Source organism: Scyliorhinus torazame, chromosome 24 (genome assembly GCF_047496885.1).
Source record: "Scyliorhinus torazame isolate Kashiwa2021f chromosome 24, sScyTor2.1, whole genome shotgun sequence".
NCBI lineage: Eukaryota > Metazoa > Chordata > Chondrichthyes > Carcharhiniformes > Scyliorhinidae > Scyliorhinus > Scyliorhinus torazame.
This window is the reverse complement of record NC_092730.1, coordinates 7,645,770-7,668,245: the sequence shown is the minus strand read 5'-3', so window position 1 is coordinate 7,668,245 and position 22,476 is coordinate 7,645,770. Positions and strand designations below refer to the sequence as shown.

Sequence of the window (22,476 nt, the reverse complement as noted above, 5' to 3'; positions counted from 1 at the left end):
TGATTCTGGTTGGACAGGTTCTGGACAAATCAGTTGCTGACCCACTGCGGGCTTTTATTGACATGCTTCCGCTGACGGATTGCTGCTACGTACTCTATGACGCATCCTACGAGACAAAGGAGACCAAAAAGGAAGAGTTGATCTTAATTCATTGGTGAGCCAGCTTGGTCATCTTCACTCAATGGCACACCAGGGCACCACCCACCATCTGAGTCACTGCTGTTATGGGCCAGGTCTTAGAGAACCCCAAATCCTGGAGAGTTCACCTGACCCACAACTTTTACTAGATTGGGGTACGGGGAGCACATGGCCCACTCTACAGGTGTGGGACAGCAGAAATGGAAAAGTAATTTTAAAAGCAAAACAATGTTTATTCTATGAACTCAAGTTAACCTTTTTAAAACATAGTGAACACTTTAGCACCCATCAATTCAAATACAACCTCCAAAGACTACAACACTAAATAATCCATTAAGCTTTCTTTTAACATCCATATGACTTAAAAACACCTTTTACCAGGAGCACATCAGGTTAAAGTCACTACTGAAAACATTTTATAATTCTGAATTCACCAAATGATCGAGATAGTATTTTGATGGCAGAGAGAACAGCAGTACACCTGCTCAGTCTGGCTTCAGCTCCAACACAAACTAAAGCATACCCTGCAGCAGACAGCCTAAAACGCAAGTAAAAAGCTGATAGCCCAGCTCCACCCACTCTGACATCATTGCAGTAGATGTCCATTTCTTAAAGGTACACTCACTACAGATATTTATATACACAAACCTTTCTTAAAGGTACTCATGACACCTCCCCCCAGGAAAAATAAATAAACCATCAACTTCAAGATGGTTTCATTTTTCACCTTTTCACTATCCTTTAAGAAATGTAAACAGTAAATATACTTTTTCGTTTCAAAAAACGCAGCAAACTGGTATAATATAGTCCTTTTTTCTCTCTTCGTCATCCTCCAATTGAATCCTTCACGATTGACAGTCTCTTTGAACAAGAAGGTCGCTGCACGATCCGTCCATTTCTCTTATGCCTTGGCATTTCTCTTTAAAGTCAGATACTTTAGTTCAGTCTGACCAGAGTCCCTTGCAAATCTCCAACACATGATTATCACAGCTTTCAGGCAGTCAAATGCCTGTTGGAAGTCCGCTGTCCACTGAAATTTGACGTTTCTGCAGCAAGTCTCAGTGGAGCAACCACACTACTAAGATTTTTCACAAATGTTCGATCAAATAACTCATCAGATGATTTAAATGTTCTTTCCATGTCTAGCTGAAAATTACCAGATCGTCGATGTACAATTGGGTAATCCTGAAACTACTTTGTTAGTGAACCGTTGAAATGTGGCTGGGGTGTTTTTCATGCCAAATGGCATAACTTTGAATTGGTGTATACCATCTGGAGTCACAAGCTCGGATAAAGGTACCTGCTAGTAACCTTTAAGTAAATCCAGTTTGGAAATAAAAGCTGATTGTCCCACTTTCTCAATGCAATCCTCCAAACGTGGGATAGGATAAGAGTCCGTTCTTGTAACTGCATTCACCTTTTTATAGTCCACACAACCATTGGGTACCGTCTGGTTTAGGTACCATCACTATGGGGGAGCTCCATTGGCCACAACCCACTTCAATTATGCCATTTTTAAGCATACTCTCAATCTCTTTGTTAACCTGTGCTAATTTTAAAGGATTAAGTCTATATGGGTGTTGGTTGATAGGAACAGCATTTCCCACATATACATGTATAGCCATTTTAGTACTTCCCAATTTATCTCCACAAACTTGCCCATGTGATATCAATAACTTTTTCAGGTCAGTTCATTTTTCCTCTGGAAGGTAACTCAACAATTAAGAACATCGTCGTTTACCAATTTAATTTGAGGTGTCAAATTCGCAAGTTATCTGCATTTGGTTTGTCACTGAGTTAGAATCATTAAAACCTCCTCCTTTTTCTCCTTCCCTTTCAAAGTACCTTTTAAGCATATTCGCATGACACACTCGGTGAGTCTTCCTTCTATCTGGTATTTTTACCACATAATTCACCTCACTTAATTTCCTTTCAATCTGATATGGGCCACAAAACCTAGCTTTTAAAGGTTAACTTGCCACTGGTAACAACACTAAAACTTCATCTCCACTGGCCTTGTGCTACTCGTTTCATAACATTTTGTGCAACTTTTAAATGTCTGCCAATTCACCTGCTCTATTCAATCATTCCTTAAAATTTGACACAATGTAAGTTCTGATTTCTCACTCACCAATTTTTCCTTAATCAATTTAAGTGGTCCTCTTGCCTCATGACCAAAAATTAGTTCAAAAGGACTGAATTTGGTTGACTCATTAGGTGCATCCCTAATTGCAAACAGTACGAATGGAAGTCACTACTCAAAACATTTAGAATTCTGAATTCACCAAATGATCGAGATGGTCTTTTCATGGCAGAGAGATCAACAGCACAGCTGCTCTGTCTGGCTTCAGCTCCAACACTGAAAACAAAACTAAAACACCCCCTCAGCCTAAAACGAAAATAAAAAGCTGACACAGCCCAGCTCTACCCACTGACATCACTGCAGTAGTAAACACCCATTTCTTAAAGGTACTCTCACATGACACTACATCTATTTTGCCAATCCGCTTTATCATGTATGCCTCAGTTACATCTATCATTCTTGTAAACTCGTGGTGGGTGGGGGGGTTTATAAAGCAAGGGCCAAGCCACATGTGGGCCATCAGTATTAGACAGTGACTGGCCATCCAATGGGGAATGTGGGAGATAGCAGGGTTGGGCTCACCCCTTGCTCAGGGTATAGTGCCGGTACGGTCAAAGAGGGACGCAGGATAGACGGGCTCTTTTTAAAGGTGTCTTAACAGATTTTCTCTTCTCCCTTGCTTGCCAGGAGTCCTGATAAAGCGCCCATTGAGCAGAAGATGATCTACGCCAGTTCCAAAAGTGCACTGAAGAGTAAATTCACCGGTACGGTATGAGCGCGTGGCTCCTTTTCCTCTTAACGTCGATCTTCTGGGCTCCTTAAAGACAGTGGCTTCCGCTCTGCATGCTGGGCTGCCCAACTACGGAAGTGGGGAAACTGATGTTCACTCGACGCCTACTCTCCCGCGCAGTGTGACAATCCACGGACTGCTGCATGTTACAGTGCCGACTCTCTCTCTCTCTCCCGCGCAGTGTGACAATCCGCAGACTGCTGCACGTTCCGGTGCCGACTCTCCCGCGCAGTGTGACAAACTGCAGACTGCTGCACGTTCCGGTGCCGACTCTCCTCCCGCGCAGTGTGACAATCCACAGACTGCTGCACGTCCCGGTGCCGAGTCTCCCGCGCAGTGTGACAATCCGCAGACTGCTGCACGTTCCGGTGCCGACTCTCCTCCCGCGCAGTGTGACAATCCGCAGACTGCTGCCCGTTCCGGTGCCAACTCTCCTCCTGCGCAGTGTGACAATCCGCAGACTGCTGCCCGTTCCGGTGCCGACTCTCCTCCCGCGCAGTGTGACAACCCGCAGACTGCTGCACGTTCCGGCACCGACTCTCCTCCCGCGCAGTGTGACAATCCGCAGACTGCTGCACGTTCCGGTGCCGACTCTCCTCCCGCGCAGTGTGACAATCCGCAGACTGCTGCACGTTCCGGTGCCGACTCTCCTCCCGCGCAGTGTGACAATCCACAGACTGCTGCACGTTCCGGTGCCGACTCTCCTCCCGCGCAGTGTGACAATCCGCAGACTGCTGCACGTCCCGGTGCCGACTCTCCTCCCGCGCAGTGTGACAATCCGCAGACAGCTGCCCGTTCCGGTGCCGACTCTCCTCCCGCGCAGTGTGACAATCCGCAGACTGCTGCACGTCCCGGTGCCGACTCTCCTCCCGCGCAGTGTGACAATCCGCGGACTGCTGCACGTTCCGGTGCCGACTCTCCTCCCGCGCAGTGTGACAATCCGCAGACTGCTGCACGTTCCGGTGCCGACTCTCCTCCCGCGCAGTGTGACAATCCGCAGACTGCTGCACGTTCCGGTGCCGACTCTCCTCCCGCGCAGTGTGACGATCCGCAGACTGCTGCACGTTCCGGTGCCGACTCTCCTCCCGCGCAGTGTGACAATCCGCAGACTGCTGCACGTTCCGGTGCCGACTCTCCTCCCGCGCAGTGTGACAATCCGCAGACTGCTGCACGTTCCGGTGCCGACTCTCCCGCGCAGTGTGACAATCCGCAGACTGCTGCACGTTCCTGTGCCGACTCTCCCGCGCAGTGTGACAATCCACAGACTGCTGCACGTTCCGGTGCCGTCTCTCCTCCCGCGCAGTGTGACGATCCGCAGACTGCTGCACGTCCCGGCGCCGACTCTCCTCCCGCGCAGTGTGACAATCCGCAGACTGCTGCACGTCCCGGTGCCGACTCTCCCGCGCAGTGTGACAATCCGCAGACTGCTGCACGTTCCGGTGCCGACTCTCCTCCTGCGCAGTGTGACAATCCGCAGACTGCTGCACGTTCCGGCACCGACTCTCCCGCGCAGTGTGACGATCCGCAGACTGCTGCACGTTCCGGTGCCGACTCTCCTCCCGCGCAGTGTGACAATCCGCAGACTGCTGCACGTTCCGGTGCCGACTCTCCTCCCGCGCAGTGTGACAATCCGCAGACTGCTGCACGTTCCGGTGCCGACTCTCCTCCCGCGCAGTGTGACAATCCGCAGACTGCTGCACGTTCCGGTGCCGAGTCTCCCGCGCAGTGTGACAATCCGCAGACTGCTGCACGTTCCGGCACCGACTCTCCCGCGCAGTGTGACGATCCGCAGACTGCTGCACGTTCCGGTGCCGACTCTCCTCCCGCGCAGTGTGACAATCCGCAGACTGCTGCACGTTCCGGTGCCGACTCTCCCGCGCAGTGTGACAATCCGCAGACTGCTGCACGTTCCGGTGCCGACTCTCCTCCCGCGCAGTGTGACAATCCGCAGACTGCTGCACGTCCCGGTGCCGACTCTCCTCCCGCGCAGTGTGACAATCCGCAGACTGCTGCACGTCCTGGTGCCGACTCTCCTCCCGCGCAGTGTGACAATCCGCAGACTGCTGCACGTTCCGGTGCCGACTCCCGCGCAGTGTGACAATCCACAGACTGCTGCACGTTCCGGTGCCGACTCCTGCGCAGTGTGACAATCCGCAGACTGCTGCACGTTCCGGTGCCGACTCTCCCGCGCAGTGTGACAATCCACAGACTGCTGCACGTTCCGGTGCCGACTCTCCTCCCGCGCAGTGTGACAATCCGCAGACTGCTGCACGTCCCGGTGCCGACTCTCTTCCCGCGTAGTGTGACTGCAGACTGCTGCATGTTCCGGTATCTGCTCTGTGTGGGACAGTCCCCCCCCCCCTCCCAAAACCCACTGACTTTCTGGGGAGGAGGAGAGGGTAAAACAATGCGACTGTCAAGAGATGCTTTGCCCCCAAGCTGATGCGTGTTCTGTTTTCGTTGCAGGGATCAAACACGAGTGGCAGGTGAACGCGATTGAAGAGTTACTGGATCAGAGCGAGCTGCTGTCCAAGCTCGGAACTCAAGTCATTGCATTCGAATCTCAGAAGCTCGTCTAGTGGCAGTACATTGAGCTTCCATGTTTTTAAGTCTGTGCTGTGGGGTTTTTTTTATGCTTCCTTGGGTACCTTCAGTTTTGTATGCGTCTTGACTCTCCTCTTCTCCGCCCCACCCCCCACCTTTCACTTTAACTTATTTGTGATCAGGAACCGGAATCAACAGGGCCCACGTTCTGGAACAAGGGGCTAAGGAGGGTCTGTAGTGAGACTGGACGGCAGATTGTCAGTGACGGCTCCTCCTTCCCTCCCCCGGCCACAGGAATGGACATGGTGCATTCAGATCATTGACCGCGCAACCCTGAATTAGATAGACCTTCCCAGTCAGCTCCATCGCCCTTAAATTCCAAACACTTTCCCTTGACTAACTCCAAGTGGTATGGGATTTGATCAGCCGCACTGCTGCTCATTCCATGTCATTCGCTTTCTTTTTTGCCAACATTCCTGACGTTTTAAACCAAGGTTCCACCTGCCCGGGGGGGGGGAGGTTGATCTCTATCTCGCTGCGTGTATCATGACCAAATTCTAATTGTTGGGGGGGATAGGGACCTGCCAATTTGGAGCATCGAGAATCATTAGTGTATCTTGGAGATGGTTAATCATGTGGATGGGTTATTGGACGGGGCTGTGACTAATGTGGAAGCAGCGTTATTAACCATCAAAATAAACTTATGGATATCTTTGTGTCTTGGTTTAATTCAATCGTGAGCACGTTATTTTCACACTACTACCCAGGGTAGCTCCAGCACGGGGTTAGACTTCGAGCAAAGCTCCCTCTACACTGTCCCTATCAAACACTCCCAGGACAGGTACAGCACGGGGTTAGATACAGAGTAAAGCTCCCTCTACACTGTCCCCATCAAACACTCCCAGGACAGGTACAGCACGGGGTTAGATACAGAGTAAAGCTCCCTCTACACTGTCCCCATCAAACACTCCCAGGACAGGTACAGCACGGGGTTAGATACAGAGTAAAGCTCCCTCTACACTGTCCCCATCGAACACTCGCAGGGCAGGTACAGCACTTTGTTAGGTACTACCCGCAAACACTCATCTAACTGCGAGTACAGCAAGTAACTATTGACACTAGCAGAATCCAGCACCTCCTGTTTATGTCTCTGGATCCAGGTGTCATGGCAAACATGCATGCCTTGATGGACCCCATAAATGTTAATTTGACCACCTCCGGAAACCACAAGTTTCTGGCCCGATTTTCAGCTGAGCATTTTATTTACAAATCCAAGGTCAGAACATAAATGGGAGCTGCTGTAGTTGTTTTAAATCAAGACTCCACAAACAATTGCATTAATAACCTGGGGCTCAAATCTGATTACTGTTCCACTCGATCAAACTAATCGTAAGAGATCAGTTTTGTAGTGTAAAAAATTTCATTTGTGTATTACACATCAGTGCATTTAATTTTCGGCTGAAGGAATTCAATCATTTTATTGAACATGCCCCAGCCTGCCTGTTCACAACGCCGAAGGACTGGGGAAAAACATAGTCATTGGCACACGAACCTTCAACAGAAGCAGCACGGCTGACAGATGCAAGTCTCGTCCCGTGTTTCATTAAGGAGGGAATGACTAGCTCCAAAATGGAAGTGTGTGAAAGCAGCGGTAGATGCAGAGTAAAGCTCCCTCTACACTCCCCCTCAAACACTCCCAGGACAGGTACAGCATGGGGTTAGATACAGAGTAAAGCTCCCTCTACACTGTCCCCATCAAACACTCCCAGGACAGGTACAGCACGGGGTTAGATACAGAGTAAAGCTCCCTCTACACTCGCCATCAAACACTCCCAGGACAGGTACAGCACGGGGTTAGATACAGAGTAAAGCTTCCTCTACACTGTCCCCATCAAAAACTCCCAGGACAGGTACAGCATGGGGTTAGATACAGAGTAAAGCTTTCTCTACACTGTCCTGACCTAAAAAGCACACCTTCCAGTGGTTTGAAGAAATAAACCTAGTCACCTTGCACTACATGCCCATCAATGGGTGTGGCAGACATGCTGGGGATTGTCACTGGCACATCAGCCATCGTTTCCCCGTGTGGGTCAAACAAATAAATGAAACTGGGGCATCATGTATATCGAGGTTACCTACCCTGTGATCGGGTCCAGCGTGGAAAGAATAATCCAAGATCGATGAGCAGTGCTGTAGTCTGCAACTGGGGTATGGGGGTACCTCCACAAACTGCTATTCAATACCCCCTAAATGATGAAACATCCCCACCCCCAACCTGGGGGGGGGGGGGGGGGGGCGGGGAAAGAGAGAAAGAGGTCAGTCCCAATGACTGCACACCGCATTGCAATCCCCGGCCACAACGTAATTTGAACATGATAAAATGTTTTCCGGGAGGTAGGTGCAGGACCAGCGGTAGCTGCTTCTCTCTCTGGCTGGGTGCGTGGTGCGGCTACTATTCCTCTCGTAATGAGCTCAAGCAGTTCCTCAGTAGCAACAGGTTAGCCTGGAAACGCAGAGACACAATTATCTCAAAAATAGTTTCAGTAGATTCAAACGTCCCCCAATCGCAAATCAGTCAGAACGGGACCCCACCCCTCCGAGTCACAGGAGATACTGAGACCCGGGGACAAGAACTAGATTTGGGAAGGGAATTTCAGGGTACTTCCCTCTCCAGGCAGCCGACACCATGGCTGGTTTAGCACAGCGGGCTAAACAGATAGCCTGTAATGCAGAACAATGCCAGCAGTGCGGGTTCAATTCCCGTACCGGCCTCCCTGAACAGGTGCCGGAATGTGCCGACTAGGGTCTTTTCACAGTAACGTCACTGAAGCCTACTTGTGACGATAAGCAATTATTATTATGCCTATGGTGGAGCGATGGAAATTGGGACGGGGGTTAGGGGGCAGTGATTAGCTTCCCACAGATTGGGGAGGAACAGGCAAAACAGAATACAGCACCCAAAACACACGTATTAGAATCTCAAAAACACACACGGAGGCCATTCAGCCCGATGGTGCTGGCCCTCGGAAAGAAGAGTAATTTACTTCCCTAGATTTCTGCCCTGCCACAAACCGAATCCTGCACATTTTTCTCAAGTAGAAACGTGTTTATGGTCTTGGAAAGCAGCTTCAGAATTCAACTCCACCCCCCACCCAGCAACATGTTCCAACCATCACCCTGTGCAAAGGTGACATTTACTCCCTGCAACTCTTAAATCAGATACTGACGCAGCCAAGAGGGGCCCCGTTCAGTCTTCCCCAACATCCAGGGTGCACCTACCTTGGCATGTTTCAACTCCAGCTCCGTCATCTCGACCATGTTCTTGCGAAAGGCCGAGACTCTCCGAATTTTAAAGTCCGTCAGCTCTACGTGACAGAAAGGAGAGAGGAGAAAAAAAAATAGCAAGAGTTGCCCGGGGTAAATGTTTGCCAGCACCCCGAGTAAACCCATCGGAAAAAACTGCACCCGTATTCTCGACCCGCTCCCGAGTGACGGTGAAGTCAAATACGAGACACACTGACTTTTTATTTTAAAAACGGTAGAATGAAACCGTACGGATTCTGAACTTCAGGCTCTGGTAGGTCGGGGCCCTTCCCGATTACCTTGCTTGGCGGATTCAGAAAGCTTCTCGAATTTCTGACAGGACAGCAGCTGATTGGCCTCCGCGTGCTTCACGTCCTTGTTCTTCATGCGGGCTCGATCCAGAGCCTTGTTGGCGTTTTCGTAATCAGACAGAGATCGAGCTCTCCGATACAGCAGGTCCTGAGCAAAAATTCGGAGAAAAAAAAAATCACACTGGCGTGGCATCTCGAGCGTCGCCGCAAATAAAAAAAAAAGGGCGCACAAAGTTTTTCGGCCCACACTCATCAGGAACGACCTTTTTAAGGGTTGGGAGGGGGGGGGGAAGGGAGCATAGGGTGAAAGTTGGCCGCAGTGGTATTCTCCGCCAACAGTTGCTGCCCTCCCAAGCTAGAATACTTTCTCACCATCACACAAATGAATAACGTGTTTATTTAAAATCTTTTACGGGATGTGGGCGTCGCTGTTTTGCTGCAGAGCATCTTGTAGACGGTACACACGGCTGTTACGGTGTGTCGGTGGTGGAGGGAGTGAATGTGGAAGGGGGAGCAATCAAGCAGGGCTGCTTTCAAGAATTTACAGTGCAGAAGGAGGCCATTCGGCCCATCGAGTCAGCACGGGCTCTTGGAAAGAGCACCCGACCCAAGCCCACACCTCCACCCTATCCCCATAACCCAGTAACCCCACCTAACACTAAGGGCAATTTTGGACACCAAGTGCAATTTAGCGTGGCCATTCCACCTAACCTGCACATCTTTGGGTTGTGGGGGCGAAACCCACGCAGACACGGGGAGAATGTGCAAACTCCACACGGACAGTGACCCGGAGCCGGATTCAAAACGCGGGACCTCGGCACCGTAAGGCTGCAGTGCTAACCCACTGTGGCACCGTGCTGCCCTGCACAGTGTAAGGATAGCGATCATTTGGGACTGTGAGGAGGGGGGGAGGAATTTCTTTGCTACTAGGGTTGTGAATTTGGGACAGGCGCGGGTTTCAAACTAATACCACAGCAGACAGTCTGGTAGCCCAGGGTGTGTTGCCAATGGTATGATTTGATCACCAAATCACAGGTCAACCGTGGCCAGCAAGGTGTACACACAAACTGCTCCTAATGTCGCCAAAATTATTCGAACTGCTCCGAAACCTCTCATTTATCTCCATTTCAGGTCACATTCCAAATAAATTGGTTGCAATTCAGGAGAAAGATCTTTACACGGGGAGCAGGAGAAAACTACCCCCACCCACACCGGACCCCAGTGAGTCAGCACCTTCAGGAGGGGAGGGACCCTGTACCCCAGTGAGAGTCAGCACCTTCAGGAGAGGAGGGGCAGTCTGTACCCCAGTGAGAGTCAGCACCTTCAGGAGAGGAGGGAGACCCTGTACCCCAGTGAGAGTCAGCACCTTCAGGTGAGGAGGGGGAGTCTGTACCCCAGTGAGAGTCAGCACCTTCAGGAGAGGAGGGAGACCCTGTACCCCAGTGAGAGTCAGCACCTTCAAGAGGGGAGGGAGAGTCTGTACCCCGGTGAGAGTCAGCACCTTCAGGAGAGGAGGGGGACCCTGTACCCCAGTGAGAGTCAGCACCTTCAGGAGAGGAGGGGGAGTCTGTACCCCGGTGAGAGTCAGCACCTTCAGGAGAGGAGGGAGACCCTGTACCCCAGTGAGAGTCAGCACCTTCAGGAGAGGAGGGGCAGTCTGTACCCCAGTGAGAGTCAGCACCTTCAGGAGAGGAGGGAGACCCTGTACCCCAGTGAGAGTCAGCACCTTCAGGAGAGGAGGGGCAGTCTGTACCCCAGTGAGAGTCAGCACCTTCAGGAGAGGAGGGGCAGTCTGTACCCCAGTGAGAGTCAGCACCTTCAGGAGAGGAGGGGGTGTCTGTACCCCAGTGAGTGTCAGCACCTTCAGGAGAGGAGGGGGACCCTGTACCCCAGTGAGAGTCAGCACCTTCAGGAGAGGAGGGGGAGTCTGTACCCCGGTGAGAGTCAGCACCTTCAGGAGAGGAGGGAGACCCTGTACCCCAGGTGAGTGTCAGCACCTTCAGGAGAGGAGGGGGACCCTGTACCCCAGTGAGAGTCAGCACCTTCAGGAGGGGAGGGAGAGCCTGTACCCCAGTGAGAGTCAGCACCTTCGGTGGGGGGGGGGGGGGGGAAGAGTCTGTACCCCAGTGAGAGTCAGCACCTTCAGGAGAGGAGGGGATCCTGTACCCCAGTGAGAGTCAGCACCTTCAGGAGAGGAGGGGGAGTCTGTACCCCAGTGAGAGTCAGCACCTTCAGGAGAGGAGGGGGACCCTGTACCCCGGTGAGAGTCAGCACCTTCAGGAGGGGAGGGAGAGTCTGTACCCCAGTGAGAGTCAGCACCTTCAGGAGAGGAGGGGGAGTCTGTACCCCGGTGAGAGTCAGCACCTTCAGGAGAGGAGGGAGACCCTGTACCCCAGGTGAGAGTCAGCACCTTCAGGAGAGGAGGGGGACCCTGTACCCCAGTGAGAGTCAGCACCTTCAGGAGGGGAGGGTGAGTCTGTACCCCAGTGAGAGTCAGCACCTTCAGGAGAGGAGGAGCACTGTACCCCAGTGAGAGTCAGCACCTTCAGGAGAGGAGGGAACCCTGTACCCCAGTGAGAGTCAGCACCTTCAGGAGAGGAGGGGGTGTCTGTACCCCAGTGAGAGTCAGCACCTTCAGGAGAGGAGGGGGAGTCTGTACCCCAGTGAGTGTCAGCACCTTCAGGAGAGGAGGGGGACCCTGTACCCCAGTGAGAGTCAGCACCTTCAGGAGAGGAGGGGGAGTCTGTACCCCAGTGAGAGTCAGCACCTTCAGGAGAGGAGGGGGACCCTGTACCCCAGTGAGAGTCAGCACCTTCAGGAGGGGAGGGAGACGCTGTACCCCAGTGAGAGTCAGCACCTTCAGGAGAGGGGAAGGTCTGTACCCCAGTGAGTGTCAGCACCTTCAGGAGAGGAGGGGGAGTCTATACCCCAGTGAGAGTCAGCACCTTCAGGAGAGGAGGGGGACCCTGTACCCCGGTGAGAGTCAGCACCTTCAGGAGGGGAGGGAGAGTCTGTACCCCAGTGAGTCAGCACCTTCAGGAGAGGAGGGGGAGTCTGTACCCCGGTGAGAGTCAGCACCTTCAGGAGAGGAGGGAGACCCTGTACCCCAGGTGAGAGTCAGCACCTTCAGGAGAGGAGGGAGACCCTGTACCCCAGTGAGAGTCAGCACCTTCAGGAGAGGAGGGGGAGTCTGTACCCCAGTGAGAGTCAGCACCTTCAGGAGAGGAGAGGGTCTGTACCCCAGTGAGAGTCAGCACCTTCAGGAGGGGAGGGAGAGTCTGTACCCCAGTGAGTCAGCACCTTCAGGAGAGGAGGGGGAGTCTGTACCCCGGTGAGAGTCAGCACCTTCAGGAGAGGAGGGAGACCCTGTACCCCAGGTGAGAGTCAGCACCTTCAGGAGAGGAGGGAGACCCTGTACCCCAGTGAGAGTCAGCACCTTCAGGAGAGGAGGGGGAGTGTGTACCCCAGTGAGAGTCAGCACCTTCAGGAGAGGAGAGGGTCTGTACCCCAGTGAGAGACAGCACATTCAGGGGAGGAGGGGGAGTCTGTACCCTCGCGAGAGTCAGCACCTTCAGGGGAGGAGGGGGTCTGTACCCCAGTGAGAGTCAGCACCTTCAGGAGAGGAGGAGGAGTCTGTAACCCAGTGAGAGTCAGCACCTTGAGGAGAGGAGGGGGACCCTGTACCCCAGTGAGAGGCAGCACCTTGAGGAGAGGAGGGGGACCCTGTACCCCAGTGAGAGTCAGCACCTTCGGGAGAGAAGGTGACCCTGTACCCCAGTGAGAGTCAGCACATTCAGGAGAGGAGGGGGACCCTGTACCCCAGTGAGATTCAGCACCTTCAGGAGAGGAGGGGACCCTGTACCCCAGTGAGAGTCAGCACCTTCAGGAGAGGAGGACGACTGTACCCCAGTGAGAGTCAGCACCTTCAGGAGAGGAGGGAACCCTGTACCCCAGTGAGAGTCAGCACTTTCAGGAGAGGAGGGGGTGTCTGTACCCCAGTGAGAGTCAGCACCTTCAGGAGAGGAGGGGGAGTCTGTACCCCAGTGAGTGTCAGCACCTTCAGGAGAGGAGGGGGACCCTGTACCCCAGGTGAGAGTCAGCACCTTCAGGAGAGGAGGGGGACCCTGTACCCCAGTGAGAGTCAGCACCTTCAGGAGGGGAGGGAGAGTCTGTACCCCAGTGAGTCAGCACCTTCAGGAGAGGAGGGAGACCCTGTACCCCAGTGAGAGTCAGCACCTTCAGGAGAGGAGGGGGAGTCTGTACCCCAGTGAGAGTCAGCACATTCAGGGGAGGAGGGGGAGTCTGTACCCTCGCGAGAGTCAGCACCTTCAGGGGAGGAGGGGGTCTGTACCCCAGTGAGAGTCAGCACCTTCAGGAGAGGAGGAGGAGTATGTACCCCAGTGAGAGTCAGCACCTTCAGGAGAGGAGGGGGACCCTGTACCCCAGTGAGAGTCAGCACCTTGAGGAGAGGAGGGGGACACTGTCCCCCAGTGAGAGGCAGCACCTTTAGGAGAGGAGGGGGACCCTGTACCCCAGTGAGAGTCAGCACCTTCGGGAGAGAAGGGGACCCTGTACCCCAGTGAGAGTCAGCACCTTCAGGAGGGGAGGGAGAGTCTGTACCCCAGTGAGAGTCAGCACCTTCAGGAGAGGAGGGAGACCCTGTACCCCAGTGAGAGTCAGCACCTTCAGGAGAGGAGGGGGAGTCTGTACCCCACTGAGAGTCAGCACCTTCAGGAGAGGAGAGGGTCTGTACCCCAGTGAGAGACAGCACATTCAGGGGAGGAGGGGGAGTCTGTACCCTCGCGAGAGTCAGCACCTTCAGGGGAGGAGGGGACCCTGTACCCCAGTGAGAGTCAGCACCTTCAGGAGAGGAGGGGGTCTGTACCCCAGTGAGTGTCAGCACCTTCAGGAGAGGAGGGGGAGTCTGTACCCCAGTGAGAGTCAGCACCTTCAGGAGAGGAGGGGGACCCTGTACCCCGGTGAGAGTCAGCACCTTCAGGAGGGGAGGGAGAGTCTGTACCCCAGTGAGAGTCAGCACCTTCAGGAGAGGAGGGGGAGTCTGTACCCCGGTGAGAGTCAGCACCTTCAGGAGAGGAGGGAGACCCTGTACCCCAGGTGAGAGTCAGCACCTTCAGGAGAGGAGGGGGACCCTGTACCCCAGTGAGAGTCAGCACCTTCAGGAGGGGAGGGAGAGTCTGTACCCCAGTGAGAGTCAGCACCTTCAGGAGAGGAGGGAGACCCTGTACCCCAGTGAGAGTCAGCACCTTCAGGAGAGGAGGGGGAGTCTGTACCCCAGTGAGAGTCAGCACCTTCAGGAGAGGAGAGGGTCTGTGCCCCAGTGAGAGACAGCACATTCAGGGGAGGAGGGGGAGTCTGTACCCTCGCGAGAGTCAGCACCTTCAGGGAAGGAGGGGGTCTGTACCCCAGTGAGAGTCAGCACCTTCAGGAGAGGAGGAGGAGTCTGTAACCCAGTGAGAGTCAGCACCTTCAGGAGAGGAGGGGGACCCTGTACCCCAGTGAGAGTCAGCACCTTGAGGAGAGGAGGGGGACCCTGTACCCCAGTGAGAGTCAGCACCTTGAGGAGAGGAGGGGGACCCTGTACCCCAGTGAGAGGCAGCACCTTGAGGAGAGGAGGGGGACCCTGTACCCCAGTGAGAGTCAGCACCTTCAGGAGAGGAGGGAGAGTCTGTACCCCAGTGAGAGTCAGCACCTTCAGGAGAGGAGGGAGAACCTGTACCCCAGTGAGAGTCAGCACCTTCAGGAGAGGAGGGGGAGTCTGTACCCCACTGAGAGTCAGCACCTTCAGGAGAGGAGAGGGTCTGTACCCCAGTGAGAGACAGCACATTCAGGGGAGGAGGGGGAGTCTGTCCCCTCGCGAGAGTCAGCACCTTCAGGGGAGGAGGGGACCCTGTACCCCAGTGAGAGTCAGCACCTTCAGGAGAGGAGGGGGTCTGTACCCCAGTGAGAGTCAGCACCTTCAGGAGAGGAGGGGGACCCTGTACCCCAGTGAGAGTCAGCACCTTGAGGAGAGGAGGGGGACCCTGTACACCAGTGAGAGTCAGCACCTTGAGGAGAGGAGGGGGACCCTGTACCCCAGTGAGAGGCAGCACCTTGAGGAGAGGAGGGGGACCCTGTACCCCAGTGAGAGTCAGCACCTTCAGGAGAGGAGGGGGACCCTGTACCCCAGTGAGAGTCAACACCTTCAGGAGAGGAGGGGACCCTGTACCCCGGTGAGAGTCAGCACCTTCAGGAGAGGAGGGAGACCCTGTACCCCAGGTGAGAGTCAGCACCTTCAGGAGAGGAGGGGGACCCTGTACCCCAGTGAGAGTCAGCACCTTCAGGAGGGGAGGGTGAGTCTGTACCCCAGTGAGAGTCAGCACCTTCAGGAGAGGAGGGAGACACTGTACCCCAGTGAGAGTCAGCACCTTCAGGAGAGGAGGGGGAGTCTGTACCCCAGTGAGAGTCAGCACCTTCAGGAGAGGAGAGGGTCTGTACCCCAGTGAGAGACAGCACATTCAGGGGAGGAGGGGGAGTCTGTACCCTCGCGAGAGTCAGCACCTTCAGGGGAGGAGGGGGTCTGTACCCCAGTGAGAGTCAGCACCTTCAGGAGAGGAGGAGGAGTCTGTAACCCAGTGAGAGTCAGCACCTTCAGGAGAGGAGGGGGAGTCTGTACCCCGGTGACAGTCAGCACCTTCAGGAGAGGAGGGGGACCCTGTACCCCAGTGAGAGTCAGCACCTTCGGGAGAGAAGGGGACCCTGTACCCCAGTGAGAGTCAGCACATTCAGGAGAGGAGGGGGACCCTGTACCCCAGTGAGAGTCAGCACCTTCAGGAGAGGAGGGGACCCTGTACCCCAGTGAGAGTCAGCACCTTCAGGAGAGGAGGAAGACTGTACCCCAGTGAGAGTCAGCACCTTCAGGAGGAGGGAACCCTGTACCCCAGTGAGAGTCAGCACCTTCAGGAGAGGAGGAGGAGTATGTACCCCAGTGAGAGTCAGCACCTTCAGGAGAGGAGGGGGACCCTGTACCCCAGTGAGAGTCAGCACCTTGAGGAGAGGAGGGGGACCCTGTACCCCAGTGAGAGGCAGCACCTTTAGGAGAGGAGGGGGACCCTGTACCCCAGTGAGAGTCAGCACCTTCGGGAGAGAAGGGGACCCTGTACCCCAGTGAGAGTCAGCACCTTCAGGAGGGGAGGGAGAGTCTGTACCCCAGTGAGAGTCAGCACCTTCAGGAGAGGAGGGAGACCCTGTACCCCAGTGAGAGTCAGCACCTTCAGGAGAGGAGGGGGAGTCTGTACCCCACTGAGAGTCAGCACCTTCAGGAGAGGAGAGGGTCTGTACCCCAGTGAGAGACAGCACATTCAGGGGAGGAGGGGGAGTCTGTACCCTCGCGAGAGTCAGCACCTTCAGGGGAGGAGGGGACCCTGTACCCCAGTGAGAGTCAGCACCTTCAGGAGAGGAGGGGGTCTGTACCCCAGTGAGTGTCAGCACCTTCAGGAGAGGAGGGGGAGTCTGTACCCCAGTGAGAGTCAGCACCTTCAGGAGAGGAGGGGGACCCTGTACCCCGGTGAGAGTCAGCACCTTCAGGAGGGGAGGGAGAGTCTGTACCCCAGTGAGAGTCAGCACCTTCAGGAGAGGAGGGGGAGTCTGTACCCCGGTGAGAGTCAGCACCTTCAGGAGAGGAGGGAGACCCTGTACCCCAGGTGAGAGTCAGCACCTTCAGGAGAGGAGGGGGACCCTGTACCCCAGTGAGAGTCAGCACCTTCAGGAGGGGAGGGAGAGTCTGTACCCCAGTGAGAGTCAGCACCTTCAGGAGAGGAGGGAGACCCTGTACCCCAGTGAGAGTCAGCACCTTCAGGAGAGGAGGGGGAGTCTGTACCCCAGTGAGAGTCAGCACCTTCAGGAGAGGAGAGGGTCTGTGCCCCAGTGAGAGACAGCACATTCAGGAGAGGAGGGGGAGTCTGTACCCTCGCGAGAGTCAGCACCTTCAGGGGAGGAGGGGGTCTGTACCCCAGTGAGAGTCAGCACCTTCAGGAGAGGAGGAGGAGTCTGTAACCCAGTGAGAGTCAGCACCTTCAGGAGAGGAGGGGGACCCTGTACCCCAGTGAGAGTCAGCACCTTGAGGAGAGGAGGGGGACCCTGTACCCCAGTGAGAGTCAGCACCTTGAGGAGAGGAGGGGGACCCTGTACCCCAGTGAGAGGCAGCACCTTGAGGAGAGGAGGGGGACCCTGTACCCCAGTGAGAGTCAGCACCTTCAGGAGAGGAGGGAGAGTCTGTACCCCAGTGAGAGTCAGCACCTTCAGGAGAGGAGGGAGACCCTGTAACGCAGTGAGAGTCAGCACCTTCAGGAGAGGAGGGGGAGTCTGTACCCCACTGAGAGTCAGCACCTTCAGGAGAGGAGAGGGTCTGTACCCCAGTGAGAGACAGCACATTCAGGGGAGGAGGGGGAGTCAGTCCCCTCGCGAGAGTCAGCACCTTCAGGGGAGGAGGGGACCCTGTACCCCAGTGAGAGTCAGCACCTTCAGGAGAGGAGGGGGTCTGTACCCCAGTGAGAGTCAGCACCTTCAGGAGAGGAGGGGGAGTCTGTACCCCAGTGAGTGTCAGCACCTTGAGGAGAGGAGGGGGACCCTGTACCCCAGTGAGAGGCAGCACCTTGAGGAGAGGAGGGGGACCCTGTACCCCAGTGAGAGTCAGCACCTTCAGGAGAGGAGGGGGACCCTGTACCCCAGTGAGAGTCAGCACCTTCAGGAGAGGAGGGGACCCTGTACCCCAGTGAGAGTCAGCACATTCAGGAGGAGGACTGTACCCCAGTGAGAGTCAGCACCTTCAGGAGAGGAGGGAACCCTGTACCCCAGTGAGAGTCAGCACCTTCAGGAGAGGAGGGGGTGTCTGTACCCCAGTGAGAGTCAGCACCTTCAGGAGAGGAGGGGGAGTCTGTACCCCAGTGAGTGTCAGCACCTTCAGGAGAGGAGGGGGAGTCTGTACCCCGGTGAGAGTCAGCACCTTCAGGAGAGGAGGGGGAGTCTGTACCCCGGTGAGAGTCAGCACCTTCAGGAGAGGAGGGAGACCCTGTACCCCAGGTGAGTGTCAGCACCTTCAGGAGAGGAGGGGACCCTGTACCCCAGTGAGAGTCAGCACCTTCAGGAGAGGAGGGGGAGTCTGTACCCCGGTGAGAGTCAGCACCTTCAGGAGAGGAGGGAGACCCTGTACCCCAGGTGAGTGTCAGCACCTTCAGGAGAGGAGGGGACCCTGTACCCCAGTGAGAGTCAGCACCTTCAGGAGGGGAGGGAGAGTCTGTACCGCAGTGAGAGTCAGCACCTTCGGTGGGGGGGGGGGGGGAAAGAGTCTGTACCCCAGTGAGAGTCAGCACCTTCAGGAGAGGAGGGGATCCTGTACCCCAGTGAGAGTCAGCACCTTCAGGAGAGGAGGGAGACCCTGTACCCCAGTGAGAGTCAGCACCTTCAGGAGAGGAGGGGGTCTGTACCCCAGTGAGTGTCAGCACCTTCAGGAGAGGAGGGGGAGTCTGTACCCCAGTGAGAGTCAGCACCTTCAGGAAAGGAGGGGGACCCTGTACCCCGGTGAGAGTCAGCACCTTCAGGAGGGGAGGGAGAGTCTGCACCCCAGTGAGAGTCAGCACCTTCAGGAGAGGAGGGGGAGTCTGTACCCCGGTGAGAGTCAGCACCTTCAGGAGAGGAGGGAGACCCTGTACCCCAGGTGAGAGTCAGCACCTTCAGGAGAGGAGGGGGACCCTGTACCCCAGTGAGAGTCAGCACCTTCAGGAGGAGAGGGTGAGTCTGTACCCCAGTGAGAGTCAGCACCTTCAGGAGAGGAGGGAGACACTGTACCCCAGTGAGAGTCAGCACCTTCAGGAGAGGAGGGGGAGTCTGTACCCCAGTGAGAGTCAGCACCTTCAGGAGAGGAGAGGGTCTGTACCCCAGTGAGAGACAGCACATTCAGGGGAGGAGGGGGAGTCTGTACCCTCGCGAGAGTCAGCACCTTCAGGGGAGGAGGGGGTCTGTACCCCAGTGAGAGTCAGCACCTTCAGGAGAGGAGGAGGAGTCTGTAACCCAGTGAGAGTCAGCACCTTCAGGAGAGGAGGGGGAGTCTGTACCCCGGTGATAGTCAGCACCTTCAGGAGAGGAGGGGGACCCTGTACCCCAGTGAGAGTCAGCACCTTCGGGAGAGAAGGGGACCCTGTACCCCAGTGAGAGTCAGCACATTCAGGAGAGGAGGGGGACCCTGTACCCCAGTGAGAGTCAGCACCTTCAGGAGAGGAGGGGACCCTGTACCCCAGTGAGAGTCAGCACCTTCAGGAGAGGAGGAAGACTGTACCCCAGTGAGAGTCAGCACCTTCAGGAGGAGGGAACCCTGTACCCCAGTGAGAGTCAGCACCTTCAGGAGAGGAGGGGGTGTCTGTACCCCAGTGAGAGTCAGCACCTTCAGGAGAGGAGGGGGAGTCTGTACCCCAGTGAGTGTCAGCACCTTCAGGAGAGGAGGGGGACCCTGTACCCCAGTGAGAGTCAGCACCTTCAGGAGAGGAGGGGGACCCTGTACCCCGGTGAGAGTCAGCACCTTCAGGAGGGGAGGGAGAGTCTGTACCCCAGTGAGAGTCAGCACCTTCAGGAGAGGAGGGGGAGTCTGTACCCCAGTGAGAGTCAGCACCTTCAGGAGAGCAGGGGGACCCTGTACCCCGGTGAGAGTCAGCACCTTCAGGAGGGGAGGGAGAGTCTGTACCCCAGTGAGAGTCAGCACCTTCAGGAGAGGAGGGGGAGTCTGTACCCCGGTGAGAGTCAGCACCTTCAGGAGAGGAGGGAGACCCTGTACCCCAGGTGAGAGTCAGCACCTTCAGGAGAGGAGGGGGACCCTGTACCCCAGTGAGAGTCAGCACCTTCAGGAGGGGAGGGAGAGTCTGTACCCCAGTGAGAGTCAGCACCTTCAGGAGAGGAGGGAGACCCTGTACCCCAGTGAGAGTCAGCACCTTCAGGAGCGGAGGGGGAGTCTGTACCCCAGTGAGAGTCAGCACATTCAGGGGAGGAGGGGGAGTCTGTACCCGCGCGAGATCAGCACATTCAGGGGAGGAGGGGGTCTGTACCCCAGTGAGAGTCAGCACCTTCAGGAGAGGAGGAGGAGTCTGTAACCCAGTGAGAGTCAGCACCTTGAGGAGAGGAGGGGGACCCTGTACCCCAGTGAGAGGCAGCACCTTGAGGAGAGGAGGGGGACCCTGTACTCCAGTGAGAGTCAGCACCTTCGGGAGAGAAGGGGACCCTGTACCCCAGTGAGAGTCAGCACCTTCAGGAGAGGAGGGGGACCCTGTACCCCAGTGAGAGTCAGCACCTTCAGGAGAGGAGGGAGACCCTGTACCCCACTGAGAGTCAGCAACTTCAGGAGAGGAGGGGGAGTCTGTACCCCAGTGAGAGTCAGCACCTTCAGGAGGGGAGGGAGAGTCTGTACACCAGTGAGAGTCAGCACCTTCAGGAGAGGAGGGAGACCCTGTACCCCAGTGAGAGTCAGCACCTTCAGGAGAGGAGGAGGACTGTACACCAGTGAGAGTCAGCACCTTCAGGAGAGGAGGGAACCCTGTACCCCAGTGAGAGTCAGCACCTTCAGGAGAGGAGGGGGTGTCTGTACCCCGGTGAGAGTCAGCACCTTCAGGAGAGGAGGGGGAGTCTGTACCCCAGTGAGTGTCAGCACCTTCAGGAGAGGAGGGGGACCCTGTACCCCAGTGAGAGTCAGCACCTTCAGGAGAGGAGGGGGAGTCTGTACCCCAGTGAGAGTCAGCACCTTCAGGAGAGGAGGGGGACCCTGTACCCCGGTGAGAGTCAGCACCTTCAGGAGGGGAGGGAGAGTCTGTACCCCAGTGAGAGTCAGCACCTTCAGGAGAGGAGGGGGAGTCTGTACCCCGGTGAGAGTCAGCACCTTCAGGAGAGGAGGGAGACCCTGTACCCCAGGTGAGAGTCAGCACCTTCAGGAGAGGAGGGTACCCTGTACCCCAGTGAGAGTCAGCACCTTCAGGAGAGGAGGGAGACCCTGTACCCCAGTGAGAGTCAGCACCTTCAGGAGAGGAGGGGGAGTCTGTACCCCAGTGAGAGTCAGCACCTTCAGGAGAGGAGAGGGTCTGTACCCCAGTGAGAGACAGCACATTCAGGGGAGGAGGGGGAGTCTGTACCCTCGCGAGAGTCAGCACCTTCAGGGGAGGAGGGGGTCTGTACCCCAGTGAGAGTCAGCACCTTCAGGAGAGGAGGAGGAGTCTGTACCCCAGTGAGAGTCAGCACCTTCAGGAGAGGAGGGGGACCCTGTACCCCAGTGAGAGTCAGCACCTTGAGGAGAGGAGGGGGACCTTGTACCCCACTGAGAGGCAGCACCTTCAGGAGAGGAGGGGGAGTCTGTACCCCGGTGAGAGTCAGCACCTTCAGGAGAGGAGGAGGAGTCTGTACCCCAGTGAGAGTCAGCACCTTCAGGAGAGGAGGGGGACCCTGTACCCCAGTGAGAGTCAGCACCTTGAGGAGAGGAGGGGGACCTTGTACCCCAGTGAGAGGCAGCACCTTCAGGAGAGGAGGGGGAGTCTGTACCCCGGTCAGAGTCAGCACCTTCAGGAGAGGAGGGAGACCCTGTACCCCAGGTGAGAGTCAGCACCTTCAGGAGAGGAGGGGGACCCTGTACCCCAGTGAGAGTCAGCACCTTCAGGAGAGGAGGAGCAGTCTGTACCCCAGTGAGAGTCAGCACCTTCAGGAGAGGAAGGGGACCCTGTACCCCGGTGAGAGTCAGCACCTTCAGGAGGGGAGGGAGAGTCTGTACCCCAGTGAGAGTCAGCACCTTCAGGAGAGGAGGGGGAGTCTGTACCCCGGTGAGAGTCAGCACCTTCAGGAGAGGAGGGAGACCCTGTACCCCAGGTGAGAGTCAGCACCTTCAGGAGAGGAGGGGGAGTCTGTACCTCAGTGAGAGTCAGCACCTTCAGGAGAGGAGGGGGAGTCTGTACCCCAGTGAGAGTCAGCACCTTCAGGAGAGGAGGGGGACCCTGTACACCAGTGAGAGTCAGCACCTTCAGGAGAGGAGGGAGACCCTGTACCCCAGTGAGAGTCAGCACCTTCAGGAGAGGAGGGGGAGTCTGTACCCCGGTGAGAGTCAGCACCTTCAGGAGAGGAGGGAGACCCTGCACCCCAGTGAGAGTCAGCACCTTCAGGAGAGGAGGGGGTCTGTACCCCAGTGAGTGTCAGCACTTTCAGGAGAGGAGGAGGAGTCTGTACCCCAGTGAGAGTCAGCACCTTCAGGAGAGGAAGGGGACCCTGTACCCCGGTGAGAGTCAGCACCT

General features: G+C 56.0%; 2 protein-coding genes across 4 annotated transcripts in view; one reads left to right on the top strand and one right to left on the bottom strand.

Annotated features, from left to right (window-relative positions):
* Window positions 1-6: 6 nt before the first annotated feature.
* Window positions 7-6,267, top strand: LOC140399861 (cofilin-2-like). The gene is made up of 3 exons (XM_072489325.1): window positions 7-154; window positions 2,909-2,985; window positions 5,478-6,267. The coding sequence occupies exons 1-3, from the start codon at window positions 63-65 to the stop codon at window positions 5,588-5,590; spliced, it is 282 nt and encodes a 93-aa protein (XP_072345426.1). The 5' UTR covers window positions 7-62; the 3' UTR covers window positions 5,591-6,267.
* Window positions 6,268-6,798: 531 nt separating this feature from the next.
* Window positions 6,799-22,476, bottom strand: part of LOC140399860 (sorting nexin-32-like) — a 66,077-nt gene continuing 50,399 nt past the window's right edge. For 2 of the 3 annotated variants that reach the window (XM_072489322.1, XM_072489323.1), the window contains exons 11-13: window positions 9,158-9,317; window positions 8,835-8,920; window positions 6,799-8,058 (exon numbers count right to left, since the gene is read on the bottom strand). In XM_072489322.1, the coding sequence (XP_072345423.1) occupies window positions 8,008-8,058; window positions 8,835-8,920; window positions 9,158-9,317 (297 nt within the window). In that variant the 3' untranslated portion in view covers window positions 6,799-8,007. The remainder of the gene's footprint in view (window positions 8,059-8,834; window positions 8,921-9,157; window positions 9,318-22,476) is intronic. The other variant, XM_072489324.1, reaches the window with a different exon arrangement.